At 45.1% G+C, this 15,140-nt stretch overlaps 2 protein-coding genes across 2 annotated transcripts in view; both read left to right on the top strand.

Moving 5' to 3' along the window:
• Positions 1-15,140, top strand: part of LOC144697978 (uncharacterized) — a 608,842-nt gene that overhangs the window by 280,937 nt on the left and 312,765 nt on the right. The window lies entirely within an intron of this gene.
• LOC144697478 (uncharacterized) lies at positions 3,173-9,261 on the top strand. The gene is made up of 2 exons (XM_078569458.1): positions 3,173-3,387; positions 7,114-9,261. Exon 2 carries the CDS (start codon positions 7,461-7,463, stop codon positions 8,553-8,555), a length of 1,095 nt encoding a protein of 364 aa, XP_078425584.1. The 5' UTR covers positions 3,173-3,387; positions 7,114-7,460; the 3' UTR covers positions 8,556-9,261.

Consider the following 15,140-nt stretch of genomic DNA (forward strand, 5'->3'; position numbering starts at 1 on the left):
AGTGATTCAACAGATTTTAGGAAAATACACAGACAGGAGAAAGGAGGGGAGGGGAGGAGAACAAAAGAGAAGGTTTCTGATTGGATGAATTCGGGAGAGCTGAAATAACAAAAGGGATGAGGATACAGGACAAAAACTATGGTAATGGAACGAGTAAATAAACTAAAGGTGGGAGAGTCATTTTGTACCTGTTGTCTATTCTGCTCTGATTTGAGATGTGTTGCTTTGCTGTTGACCCATATGACTTCTATCCCACACTGAAAACTCTTAATCCCTCTCCGCCAGAGATTTTATTGAGCAAACACATGCAAGCATACAAGAAAAGTCTCATCATTTTTAAACACTGAAATACCAAAACATAGAAATATTTACTACCTAGAAGGTGGCCATTCGATCCATCATGTCCATGTCGGCAGAAAAAGAACAAGCTGAAGAAGGGTCATTCAGACTCGAAACATAAGCAGAAACAGACCACCATGAACATGGTTCAGTCCTGGATGTGATTAACAGCAAAATCTATTCCCTGTCCTTACTCGTGAGTTCGCTGGTGTTTCAGGGGGCTCGATGACTGAGTGAGTCGCTTCCCACATTCAGATCAAGGGAATGCTCTCTCTCCACTGTGAATGCGCTGGTGCACAGTGAGGTTAGATGATTGTCTGAACCCAGTCCCGCATTGAGAGCACCTGAACGGTCTCTTGTCAGTGTGAACTCACTGGTGTGTCATCAGGGTGGATATTTGAGTGAATTCCTTCCCAGACTCGGAACAGGAGAATGGCCTCTCCCCAGCGTGAGTGCGCCAATGAGTTTCCAGCCTAGAAAGGTAACTAAATCCCTTCCTACCATCCCCACATTACTACAGTTTCTCCCCGGTGTGATGGCGCATGTGTTTAAACAGGTCAGATGATCGGATGAAGCCTCATCCACACACAGAACATGTGTACGGTTTCTCCCCACGGTGAACGGTGCTTTTTCCTTCCATGTTCAAAATATGATGATCCTGGTGTGGTGTTTGGTTTCAGTTTCTCGACTGTAAATCCTCTCTTTCTAATACCCTGTGAAATTGATTTAAAACAGAAAAAAGGGAGTGAGAGAGAACCCACAAAAACACAAAGGGAGCTTGTGAAATTGAGCTGAATGAATCAGTAATTTGTGGAGCCGGCACAGGGGAAAAGTGACCATTAAAGCTGCTGGATTGTCATAAAAACACTGGTTTATTAATGTCCTTCGGGGAAGGGAACCTGCCACCCAGTCTGGGCCTTCACATGACTCTGGTCTCTGTGGGAGGAGAGAAAGATGGGGCATGGGAAATGGACGATGCACATCTATAACTCAACCAGAATGTTGACAGAATCATCCCAACTCAAAGCCCACTCCAGCCAGAATACAAGGGCAGCGGGTGTGCGGGAAAACCATCATCTTCAGGACACACACCAGCGAGTTCACACTGGGGAGAGGCCATTCACCTGCTCCGTGTGTGAGAAGGAATTTAACTGATCATCCAACTGCTGAGAAACCAGCGAGTTCACAAGTGACAGCAGGGTTTCGATTCTGCTGTTATTGCTGCTCTTAATCACATCCAGGACTGAACCATGTTTAACCTGACAGTTGGGGTTTGTTTCTGCTGATGTTAATAATCCCTGGAACTGGAGTAGAGTTATATATTCTGGCAATTAGATTACTTTACTTTTTAACATTTACTCTTCAAATTAAGTACCTTTCTTCAGCCTGTTCTCAAGGTTTTGAAAGATGGAACTTCTTAAAAAGATTTACTTGAACAAATACAAAAATACCTAGAAAAACTCTGCAGGTCTGACAGCATCTTCAGACAGGGATACAGTTAACGTTTCGAGTCCGAATGGCTATTCGTCAGAACTAAGGAAAAATAGAAAAGACGTGAAATATAAGCTGGTTTAAGGGGGTGGGGGGGGGGGGGGAACAGGTGGAGCTGGATAGTGGGCCAGTGATAGGTGGAGATTGCCAAAAGATGTCATAGACAAAGAGATGTTGACGGTGGTGATATTAGCTAAGACATGTGCTAATGAGGACATTAAGGGTAGAAAGCAGGATGAGCAAGGGACAGATAGCCCTAGAGGGGGTGGGGTGGGGTGAAGGGAAGGGATCGAAATAGGCTAAAAGGTAGAGATAAAACAATGGATGGAAATACATTTAAAAATAATGGAAATAGGTGGGAAAAGTAAAAGAAAAATATATATAAATTATTGGAAAAAGGGGGAATCGGAAAGGGGGTGGGGATGGAGTAGAGAGTTCATGATCTAAAGCTGTTGAACTCAATATTCAGTCCGGAAGGCTGTAAAGTACCTAGTCGGAAGATGAGCTGCTGTTCCTCCAGTTTGTGTTGAGCTTCACTGGAACATTGCAGCAGGCCAAGGACAGACATGTGGGCATGAGAGCAGAGTGGTGTGTTGAAATGGCAAGCGACAGGGAGGTCTGGGTCATGCTTGCAGACAGACCGAAGGTGTTCCGCAAAGCGGTCACCTAATCTGTGTTTGGTCTCTCCAATGTAGAGGAGACCGCATTGGGAGCAGCAAATGCAGTAGACTAAATTGAGCGAAGTGCAAGTGAAGTGCTGTTTCAATTGAAAGGAGTGTTTGGGCCCTTGGACGGTGAGGAGGTTGGAAGTAAAGGGGCAGGTGTTGCATCTTCTGCGGCTGCATGGGAAGGTGCCATCGGAGGGGGTTGAGGTGTAGGGGGTAATGCAGAATGAGCAAGTGACAGATAGCCCTAGTGAGGGTGGGGTGGGGGAAGGTGTCGAAATGGGCTAAACGCCTGGAATAAAACAATGGATGGAAATAAATTTTTAAAATAATAATAGAAATAGGTGGGAAAAGAAAAATATGTTAAAAAATATACATAATAAATATGAAAAAACGGGATCGAAGAGGGGGGTGAGGATGGAGGAGAGAGTTCATGATCTGCAGTTGTTTAACTTCAAACAGAACTTGAAATTCGACCGCCTTCATCCCGTTCCCGCACCCGTACTGCGCATGCTTCGCTCCAGCCTGGCACCGCCCCTAATTTACTCCGATTGGCTGGAGGATCAGCCGCCCACGCTCGGTCCTCCAGTCCTGCCCCCTCCACCTATTGGTCCGCAGCTGTCGTCAATCATTAAGAGTTGGAGCATGCGCAGACTGTGCGGACGGAAGGTAAACGAGGTCTTGCGAGTGGATTTAAAATGCACGTTTTACAAAGACTGAGTTGGGATTCAGAGCCGAAAATAAACGCGTGAAGAAAAATAGGGCCGGTGGGTGGGTTGAGAGGCTTCATAAACTCACGGTGTGGGCCCCAAAACCTCAATAAGAAGCCATCGGTCCCGCGTTTCACGAAGCGGAACGACAGCTGAGGCTTTTCTCCGGAAATAGGCCCGAGGTGATGGCCGCCATCTTTGTAGGGGGCAATGAGCAGCAGAGCGCATGCGTGACCGCCATGTTTACAGAAGCCGCAGACCCGAATGAATGACCTGAAGGAGGGACAATAAATCTGAGATAGAGTTTGGTGTGAGATCAATGGGTTGTTGTAAAACAGGAAATCAGGGTAACGGTCAGAAACAACAATAATTTCTATTAACATCATAAATCATCCCAGTGAGCTTCACAGGAAAATTATAAAACAAAGTGTGACACCCAGACATATAAGGGGATATTAGGGTTGGTGACCAAAAGCTTGGGCCAATAGTTTTAAGGAGAGTCTCAAATAGTCGCTTGGTTGTACAGAGCTGGAGTGTTACTGAGAAAACCGGCATGGTCCCAAAACTTTTCGACTTGCGCTCTTCAGGGCAGGCACAAGAATAGCGAATTTCAAAGGGAACAACAATTTATACTGCATGAGAAAAGGGTGCTGATTGGTTGGCCAGTCAGTTCTGATTGGTCATTGCCATGGATAATACACCAGGGAGCAATTGTCCCCCAGGCTTTTCTTTAAGTACATATAAAGAAAAAAATTAGTAAAGACAGTCCGAAACGGGCGAATTTATAATAGAAAACAAGGAAATGACAAAGCAATTAAATTCACGGAGGAAGACAAAAATAACTTCCCAGAAATACGAGGGACCCAAGGGTCCAGTGAGAAGGATGACTTGAAGGAAATTAGTATTGCTAAAACAATAGTGCTGGAGAAATTAATGGAGCTGAAAACCGATAAATCCCCAGGGCTCGATAATCTACATCCCAGAGGACTAAAGGATGTGACCATGGAAATAGTGGATGCGTTGATTGTCCTCTTCCAAAACTCTGTACATTCTGGTTCAGTCCCAGCAGATTGGAGGGTGGAAAATGTAACCCCACTATTTAACAAAGAAGGGAGGGAGAAAACATGGAATTACAGACCAGTTAGCCTGACCTTGGTAGTAGGGAAAATGCTAGAGTATGTTATAAAGGATGTGATAATAGGACACTTGGAAAATATCAACGGGGTTAGACAAAGTCAACATGGATTTATTAAAGGGAAATCATGTTTGACAAATGTGGAGTTCTTTGAGGATGTAACTAGCAGAATAGGTAAGGGAGAACCAGTGGATGTGGTGCATTTGGATTTTGAGAAAGCTTTTGATAAAGTCCCACATAAGAGATTAGTGTGTAAAATTAAAGCACACGGGATTTGGGGTAATATATTGACGTGGACTGAGAATTGGTTAGCAGACAGGAAAGAGAGAGTCGGAATAAGTGGGTCTTTTTCGGAGTGGCAGGCGGTGATTCGTGATTTACCGCAGGGATCAGTGCTTGGGTCCCAGCTATTCACCATGTATACCAATGATTTGGATGAGGGAACCAAAAGTAATATTTCCAAGTTTGCTGAAGACACGAAACTTGGGAATGTGAGTGATGACGAGGGTGTTAAGAGGCTTCAAAGTGATTTAGACTCAAAGTGAGTGAATGGACAAATACATGGCAGGTGCAGTATAACATGGATAATTGTGAAGTTATCCACTCCGGTAGAAAAAACAGAATGGCAAAGTATTATTTAAATGGTGATAGATTGGGAAATGTTGATGTTCAAAGGGGCCTGGGTGTCCTTGTGCACCAATCACTGAAAGCAAGCAAGCAGGTGTAGCAAGCAGTGAAGAAGGCAAGTGATATGTTGGCCTTCATTGCGAGAGGACTTGAGCACAGGAGCAAGAATGTCTTTCTGCAGCTGTACAGGGCCCTGGTGACACCACACCTGGAGGATTTGTGTCTAATTTTGGTTTCCTTACCTAAGAAAGGATATACTTGTCACAGAGGGAGTGCAGCGAAGGTTCACCAGACTGATTCCTGGGATGGTAGGATTGGACCAACAAGGCCTGTATTCACTGAAGTTTAGAAGAATGAGAGGGGATCTCATTGAAATGTATAACATTCTGACAGGGATGGACAGACTGGATGCAGGGATGATATTTCCTTTGGCTTGGGGTGGGGGGATGGTGGTGGGGGTTGTGTAGAACAAGGGGTCACAATCTCAGGATACAGGGTAGACCATTTAGGACCAAGATGAGGAGAGACATCTTCACCCAGATGGTGATGATCCTGTGGAATTACCTACCACAGAGAGCTGTGGAGGCCATTTCAGTGAATTTATTTCAGAAGGAAATAGAGACATTTCTGGACTCTAAAGGAGTCAAGGGATATGGGGAGAGCACGGCAGTAAGGCGTTGAGATAGAGGATCAGCCCCCATGATCATTTGAATGGCGGAGGAGACTCGAAGGGCCGAAAGGCCTACTCCTGCTCCAATTTTTTGTGTTTCTATGTTAATTCAACACAAGGCCCCAAAGCTGGACATGTTCCTTCTGCCTGCAGAGGACAGGTCCCGATGTGTGAATATGTATGGCTTCTAGCAAGTGTAAGTGAGACACATTATGAGCCTGACTGATAATCTTTGAAATTTGGTATTCTTGCAGCTGACCTGATGAGTACAAGATAAAAAGTTTTGACAGAATGTCTCTTTTTATTAATACTGTGTTGTCTTAAAGGTGGAAAATGTGGTAGACGGAGGGAGAGCTGTAGGGAGAGAATTTAGAGCTTGGTGATGAGGCAACTGAAGTCACGGTCACTAATGGTGGAGTGATTAAAATAGGGAATGTACAAGACAGAATTAGAGCAGTGTAAATATCTCAGAGGGTTGTGGGGCTGGAGGAGATTACAGAGATAGGGAGGGGCGAGGCCATGGAGGGATTCGAAAACAAGGATGAGAATTTTAAAATCGAGCTGTTGCTTGACCGGGAGCCAAGGCAGGTCAGGAAGCAGAGGGGTGTTAGGGGAATGGGCCTCACTGTGAGTGAAGACACAGACAGCAGACATTTGGATAGTGCCAAATTTACAGAGGGTAAAATGTGGGAGACCAGCCAGGAATGTGTTGGAATAGTCGAGTCTGGAGGTAACAACGGCAGGGGTGAGGATTTCAGCAGCAGATTCACTGAGACAGGGGGAGGCTACAGAGGTGGAAACAGGCAATTTTAGTGATGGCAAAGGTATGAGGTCAGAAGCTTATCCCGAGATCAAATGTAACGCTGTGGTTGTGAACAGACTGGCTTAATCTCAGACTGTTCCCAGGGAGAGGGATGGAGTTGGTATCTGGGAAATGGAGATTGGAGCAGGGACTGAAAACAGTGTCTTCAGTCTTCTCAGTGTTTAATTGGAGTTAATTAGTCATCAGGAAGAGAAGCAGGAACCAGAATGGGTCATGAGACTGATCCTAGGTTTAACTTAGTTAGAGAGGGAGAGAAGGAAGGAAGGAAACCCTGGGAGGTTTGGAGAAACCACCTTCACAATCACTCATTAAATCACCACGCAGTATGTTTTGGACACAAGATTAATGTCTGCTATTCTGTATGGTCGGACAGGGGGTTTCAGATTAATCTTTTGTCATGAGTAATGAGTGAAGTGAATGATCAGAGATATTGTTATCTCCAGTTGCACAAATTTGTTTAAAAAGATACAGAAAAAAATTGTCCAAAACTCTGTTTGGAATTCAGCACAGGGAGGAGGGCGAGTGTGTGGGACGGGGATTTGTAGCTTTCGGGGAACAAGGGAGGAAAAAAATGTTCCACAGGAACGAGAATTGTCTGTTCTGAATTTCTATCCTGTTCTTACAGTGATGACTTTTGTAAACTCCTTTTGCAGAGAATTAAAGGGGAGGATTTGCAGACGGGAAACTCAAACCAAACATCACATCAAGTTCTGACAAAGTCACTCGATTCATCAGGACCTGAATATCATCGGCCTTTGAATGTGGAGGGAGAAATGTTTGTCTGTTCTGTCTGTGGGAAAATATTTCAAACATCAGTGTGACTGGAAAAGCACTGAGACACACACACACCCGAGTGAGAGTGTTCCAGTGAACTGACTGTGGGAAGAGCTTTAACCAGTTACACAGCCTGAAATAACATCACACCATTCACAGCGGGGAGAAACAGTACGTGTTCTCTGTGTGATCATCAAACCTGGAGAGACACAGGGACACCTGCACCATGGAGAAACCGTGGAAATGTGAGGAGTGTGAGAAAGGATTCGATTACCCATCCCAGCTGGAAAAACATCGACGCAGTCACTCTGGGGAGAGGCCGTTCACTTGCTCTCGGTGTGGGAAGGGATTCACTCAGTTATCCCACTTGCTGAGACACCAGCGAGTTCATGTTGAAGGTCGGCCATTCACCTGCCCTAAATGTGGGAAGGGATTCACTCACTTATCCCAACTACTGACACACCAGCGAATTCACACTGGGGAGAGGCCATTTACCTGCTCCGAGTGTGGGAAGGGATTCACTACATCATCTGACCTGCTGACACACCAGCGAGTTCACACTGGGGAGAGACCATTTACCTGCTCCGACTGTGGGAAGGGATTCATTCGGTCAGCCCACCTGCTAACACACCAGCGAGTTCACACTGGGGAGAGGCCATTCACCTGCTCTATATGTGAGAAAGGATTCACTCGGTCCTTTGACCTCCTGAAGCACCAGCGAATTCACACTGAGGAGAGACCGTTCAGCTGTACTTCCTGTGGAAAGAGTTTCAGGTCTCCATTCCATCTCACTGTACACCAGCGAATTCACACTGAGGAGAGGCCGTTCAGTTGTACTTCCTGTGGAAAGAGATTCAGGTCTTCATTCAGTCTCACTGTACACCAGCGACTTCACACTGGAGAGAGGCCGTTCATCTGCTCTAATTGTGGGAAGGGGTTCAATCAAGCAGTTAGTCTACTGAGACACCAGCGAGTTCACACTGGAGAGAGGCCGTTCACCTGCTCCGAGTGTGGGAAAGGATTCACTGGGTCCTCTGACCTGCTGAAGCACCAGCGAATTCACACTGAGGAGAGGCCGTTCAGCTGTACTTCCTGTGGAAAGAGATTCAGGTCTTCATTCAGCCTCATTGTACACCAGCGACTTCACACTGGAGAGAGGCCATTCACCTGCTCCAAATGTGGGAAGGGATTCACTCAGTCATCTCACTTACTGACACACCAGCGAGTTCACACTGGGGAGAGGCCATTCATCTGCTCCAAATGTGGGAAGGGATTCACTCAGTCACCACATCTGCGTAGACACCAGCGAGTTCACAAGTGACCTCAGAGTTTGGATTCTGCTGTTATTGCTGCTGTTAATCACATCCAGGACTGAACCATGTTCATTCTGACAGTTGGAGTTTGTTTCTGCTGATGTTAAGAATCGCTGTTACTGGGCTGGAGCTTAATATTCTGGATCTATTGCTGGTTGTGTTCTCGGGGCTGCAGTGTCCCTTTAAGAACCGCTGTCTCTGATCTTTCCCCACAATTCAGGAACTCATCACAAATTAGTTTACAACAAGATTCTGAACTTTTACTTCAGGATTCTTTAGTAAGTGTTGCCCAATGGTGGAATCGCATCTAATATCATTGAAGGGGAAGCTGGACAAGCACAAGAGGGAGAAGGGAATAGATGGTTAAGATGGTAGATTTAGATCAGGATAAATGGGAGGAGGTTCTTGTGGAACATAAACACCAGCATGGACTGGCTGGGCCGAATGGCCTGTTTCTGTGTCATGTATCCTATGTAATTATACTCAGGGTCTGGTTCTAACTTTTAAACTATACCACCTATTCCTAGACTGCCTAACCAGCAGAAATAATTTCTGTTTACCCTCTGTTCCCGTTAATGTGCTCAATTCGGCTTTTACTGTCACTGTTAATCACATCCATGTTCCGTTGGGGTTTGTTTCTGCTGATGTTAATAATCCCTGTAACTGGGCTGGAGTTTAACATCTTGATGTTAAATAAATCAGCTTTGTTTCAAACATGCAGTATGTTAAGTCCTTGATTTCTCCAGGATGAGACTGATTGGTGTCCTGTTACTGACTGCCCCTTTTTTGGGTCTTTTCCCCTTTCTTACTCGAGATTCTTTCAGTTCTCATACCTTTGCTTACTCTCACGGACAAGTCCCAGCTCCCTGTTCCTCCCAGAGATCCTCTGTTCACCTTGCGATTCAGGGAAGGCATCGCTATCAAAAACAGAAAATGCTGGAAATAAAAATCCATACTTTTCCAATTGCCAATCGATTTTCTCCGGGATTATTGTCTCCAGCCTTTCCCCACCACTGATGTGAAGCTGATTGTCCTGGAATTGCTGTGTTTTTGAACAGGGGTGCAACATTTACAATCTGTCAGTCCTTTGACACCACTACTACATCAGGAGGATTGGAAGATTGTGACCAGAGCCTCCACAAGTTCCATGTGAAGGATGCTGTCTCTGACAGTGCAGCAGTCCCTCAATGTCACCCTGGAGTGTCAGCCTAGATAATGTGCTCAGGTTTATTACTATTTCCTCTTGTTATTGATGTGGGTCATTAAGAAACAATGGACTCTTATGATGTCATCCAGTCCCAGTGCGATGATGTCATGGAGACTATTAAATACCAGCAGAGCCTTAGTGGTGAAAACAGTTTTGTTCGAGATGGCAGCAAGTCCATTACTGATAGATCAGCAAATGGAATTAATGGGAAAGAAAGTGAAGCAGCTCATGAACATCAGGAATAGGGTTGTGAATTATGAAGATGAGCAACGTGTATAGTATACATGTCCCGTCTCCCAAAAAGCTGCCCCCATCTCCCGAAACGCTGCCCCCATCTCCCGACACTCTGCCCATCTACCCACACTCTGCCCCCATCTCCCGACACTCTGCCCCATCTCCCCACACTCTACCCCCATCTCTGATACTCTGCCCCCATCTCCCGACACGCTGCCCCCATCTCCCGACACTCTGCCCCCCATCTCCCGACACTCTGCCCCCATCTCCCGACACTCTGCCCCCATCTCCCAACACACTGCCCCATCTCCCCACACTCTACCCCCATCTCCTGATACTCTGCCCCCATCTCCCGACACTCTGTCCCCATCTCCCGAGCAGCCTGTCTCTACCTCTGCTGAACCCTCACAGGATGCACCATGTTGAAACCAGAGGAAAGGACTGGGTGAGAAATTATAATTCACCAAGGGTGTGCACATGGAGGTTTGACAAAATATTAAGTTTCCTGTGTTTAACAATGACACAAAAAATGTATTGATTGGGACCACTTCCAGCTCTTGTCCATTCTGACATCCCGTGGGCGAGCTCGCCCTCTCACTGGGTTCATGCTGAATATCAATCCAGGCTGGGAACCATTGGGTGGATGTGCAATGGGTGGATGAGTGGGTGAAGGAATGTTCAGTTCACAGGGAGGGGGATGGGGGAGGGGGGTTGGTGCTGGTGGTGGTAAGTGTTCATTCTGAAGGAGTCCCACCTGAAACAGTGACCACTAACTTATCACTTTCTAATGGTGATTGACCTGCTGTTTATTTCCCCAGGTTTGTTCTGTTTAGTATTTCAGTATTTATATATTTTTGTTTTTGCTAAAACATGTTCTTGTTCTGACACTGAAATCCAGAGGATTTTAACTCTGTTAATGTCAATCTCCATCGAGTACACAGGAGGACTCAACTGTTCCAAACTTCTTATGGTATCAATAAACCAATATCCTACAAGATGTTTATTTGGCGAATTGTTTTTCTCTGAGACCCGGGACAGTCAAACTATGTCCCAAAGTTCAGATTTTGGCTTTGAGCCTGGGCTATGGGGCCCACATACATGGAGCACCATTACGGGATGCCCTTCATCCCCGATTTTAATCACTCTACCATTGGTGGCCGGGCCTTCAGCTGTCTGGACCCTAAGCTCTGGAATTTCCACCCTAAATCTCTCCAGCTTTCTAATTCACTTTCCCCCTTTCAGACACTCTTTCGAGCCGACTTCTTTGACCAAGCAGTTGGTCATCTGACCTAATATGTCCTTATGCCCCTGTGAAACTTCTTGGGACAATGTATTACGTTAGAAGCTCGATATAAATATAAGTTGTTGCATTTGTTGTTGTAATTCAGTCAGACCTGATCACTTATTGAGTCTGTATGAATGTAACTCAGATAGACACAGCTTGTGTCATAGTCGTGAGATCTGATCACTCACTGAGTGAGAGAGTCTGTATCAATATAACTCAGATAGACACAGCTTGTGTCATAGTTCAGTGAGACCTGATCACTTACTGAGTGAGTGAGTCTGTATCAATGTAACTCAGATAGACACAGCTTGTGTTCAGTGAGATCTGATCACTTCCTGAGTGAGTGAATCTGTATGAATGTAACTCAGATAGACACAGCTTGTGTTCAGTGAGATCTGATCACTTCCTGAGTGAGTGAGTCTGTATCAATGGAACTCAGATAGACACAGCTTGTGTCATAGTTCAGTGAGACCTGATCACTTACTGAGTGAGTGACTCTGTATCAATGTAACTCGGATACACACAGCTTGTTGGAACAGACCTGGGGAGAAGGAAGCTCTAAATTAATTACTGGACTTTCTGTTTGCCACAGTTGGGAAAAAGGTGATTCTGTCCAAACTTCCAAATGACTAATCAAGTCATCAAAGATGGTTTGTTGTTTTGAGTTGAATTATTTGGTAGAATTAGAGTGAAGGAATGGGATTGACCCACAGCCTGAGCCACCACTTTAAGGACAGGAAACGTGAGAATCTGGAGAGGAGAGAAGAATTAGTAGGTGACTGGGCACTAAATCTGGAACAATGAGCAGAGAGGGGGAGGAATGTGTGGGACAGGGGTTTATAGACTTGGGGGAATGAAAGGAGAAAGAATATTCCATAGAAACTAGAATTGTCTGTTCTGAATTTCTATCCTGTACTGACAGTAAACACTTCTGTAAACTCTATTTACAGGGGATTAGAGGGAGAGGATTTTCAGATGGGAAAATCAAGCCAAAAATCTTGCAAGATCTTATAGAAACACTGAATTCATAAATGATCAGCCTCTGATTATGGAAGGAAAAATGTTTGTCTGTTCTGTCTGTGGGGAAGATTCACATCATCAGTGTGACTGGAAACTCACTGGGACACACACACACACACACACACACGAGTTGGAATCGCATCTCGGGTCAAACCTGACATCACGTGTGCAAAAAATCTGGTTTACATTCAGATAGTTGCCAGGGAGAGGAATGGAGTTGGTAGATCGGGAATGAAAACAATGGCTTCAGTCTTCCCAATATTTAATTGGAGGAAATTTCTGCACATTCACCACTGGATATCAGACAAACAGTCTGATAATTTAACAAAAGTGGAGAAGTAGAGAGAGGTAGTGGTGAGGTAGAGCTGGGCACTGACTGTACATGAGACTGTGTTTTCAGATGATGTCACTGTGGCGAGCATGTTGATGAGAAATAAGAGGAGGCCAAGGCTGGATACTTTGGGGGCACCAGAGGTAACTGTGGGAGTGGGAAGGGAAGACATTTCAAGTGATTCTCTGGCTATGATGAGATAGAAAAGAATGGATCCAGGAGAGAGCAGCCCCACCCAGCTGGATGACAGTGGAGAGGTGTTGGAGCAGAATGGTGTGGTCATCCTTGTCAAAGGCTGCAGACAGGTTGAAGCTTGTGTAAATTAGTCTAAATTTGAGAGATATACATATACAGTTTTTAAAAAAGCATATTTTCAGGATTATGAAAAGTTTTATGAGCCATAAAATGTTTGTAGAGGAGAAAACACCTTTCTGACTGTACATCACACCAATAGCTTCTGTTGAATATAAATGAAACCATATTGCAGTGACTATGATAAAATCTGCTTGTGTGTGTAATTGGCAGTCATGTATATGAAATATCCTGTACATGCAGAAATGGAATTTCAAGATTTTATTTAGTGAAGAATTATAGAGTTATAAAGAGAATTATTAAGAGTTAATTATACATGAATCCAATTTACAATGTAGACTTTACATTATATTAAATTTCCATTGAGCTTAGAGCAAGTATTTAGCTGCTTGAAGTGCTCTCTGCAGAATAATGATTGTCCAAACTGTCGGTCTGAAGCCTCCTCCCTGCTCAACATCTCCTGTAACCCCCAGATTTTCACTCCAGGGTCACACCAAGTTTGAGACATTAAAATGGGGTTTCACCGGGAAAAGGTTTGGGTAGCGCTGGATTAATAGACTCAGCGCATTGTGTTTAACACTAAACTGTTTTATTTGACTTTTATGTGGAGTATATTAACATTAGCAGCCCCTAATGAACAGTGTTCAGTCCTGGATGTGATTAACAGCAAAATCCAATAACTGTCATGACTCATGAACTCGCTGGTGTCTCAGCAGGTGGGATGAGGTAGTGAATTCTTTTCCACACTCGGAGCAGGTGAATGGTCTCTCCCCATTGTGATCTCGCTGGTGTCTCAGCAGGTTGGATGACCGAGTGAATCCCTTTCCACATTCTGAGCAGGTGCACAGTCTCTCCCCAGTGTGAACTCGCTGGTGTCTCAGCAGGTGGGATACCTGAGTAAATCGTTTCCCACAGACGGAGCAGGTGAACGGCCTCTCCCCAGTGTGCCTGCGCCAATGAGTTTCCAGCTGAGACTGGTAGATACATCCCTTCCCACATTCCCCACATTCCACAGTTTCTCCCCACTGTGAACAATGCCTTTTCCCTCCATGTTCAAAACCTAATGATATTCAGGTTACGATACATTGGGCAACTCCGTCAGATCCTGATGTGATGTTTGGTTTCAGTTTCCTGCAAATCCTCCCCTTTTAATACCCTGTGAAATTGATTTAAAACAGAAAAAAGGGAGTGAGAGAGAACCCACAAAAACACAAAGGCAGGTTGTGAAATTGAGCTGAATGAATCTGGTAATTTGTGGGACCGGCACCAGGAAAAAGTGACCATGAAAGCTGCTGATTGTCATAAAAACCCAACTGATTCACTAATGTCCTTCAGAGAAGAGAACCAGCCACCCGGTCTGGGCCTACACAAGACTCTAGCCTCTATGGGAGCAGATGAGAGAGAGAGAGAGAAATGGGAGTGGGTGCAGGGGAGAGAGAGATTAGTGTGAGAGACGGAGGTGAAGGAGAGGGATATCTGGCACCATCTGTGCAGAGAGAAACAGAGTTAACATTTCGAGCCCTTGAGACTCTTCTTCAGAATTGGTGAAGCAGAGGGGATTTATATTTCTACAACTCGGCCAGAACTTAGGCAGAATCTCCCAAACCTTCAAACTCCACCCTAGAAGGACCAGGGTAGCAGGTGTATGTGAACACCATTACCTCCAAGTTCCCCTCCAAGTAACACACCATCCTGACTTGACTGACATCCGGTACTGGATGAGTAGAAATTTCCTTTATTTAAACATTGGGAAGACTGAAGTCATTGTCTTCAGTCCCCTCTACAAACTCCACTCCCCAGACACCTGCTCCATCCCTCTCCCTGACAACTGTCTGAGACTGAACCAGACTGTTCACAGCCATGGTGAAATATTTCACCCCAAGATGAGCTTCCAACCACATATCCACATCATCACCAAGACCGCCTATTTCCACCTCAGTAACATCGCCCGACTCCAGCCCAGTCTCAGCTCATCTGCTGCTGAAACTCTCATCCATTCCTTTGTTACATCTAGACTTAACTATCCTAACACTCCAGGCTGGTCTCCCGCATTCAACCTCCCTGTAATCTTGAGGTCATCCAAAACTCTACTGTCCCTGTGTTTACTCGCACCATGTCTTGTTCACCCATCACCCTGTGGTCACTGACCTGCAAAGGCTCCGGGTTAAGGAGAACTGAAATTTGAAATATCTCATCCCTGTTTT

This window comes from Cetorhinus maximus, chromosome 23 (assembly GCF_964194155.1).
Source record: "Cetorhinus maximus chromosome 23, sCetMax3.hap1.1, whole genome shotgun sequence".
Lineage (NCBI taxonomy): Eukaryota > Metazoa > Chordata > Chondrichthyes > Lamniformes > Cetorhinidae > Cetorhinus > Cetorhinus maximus.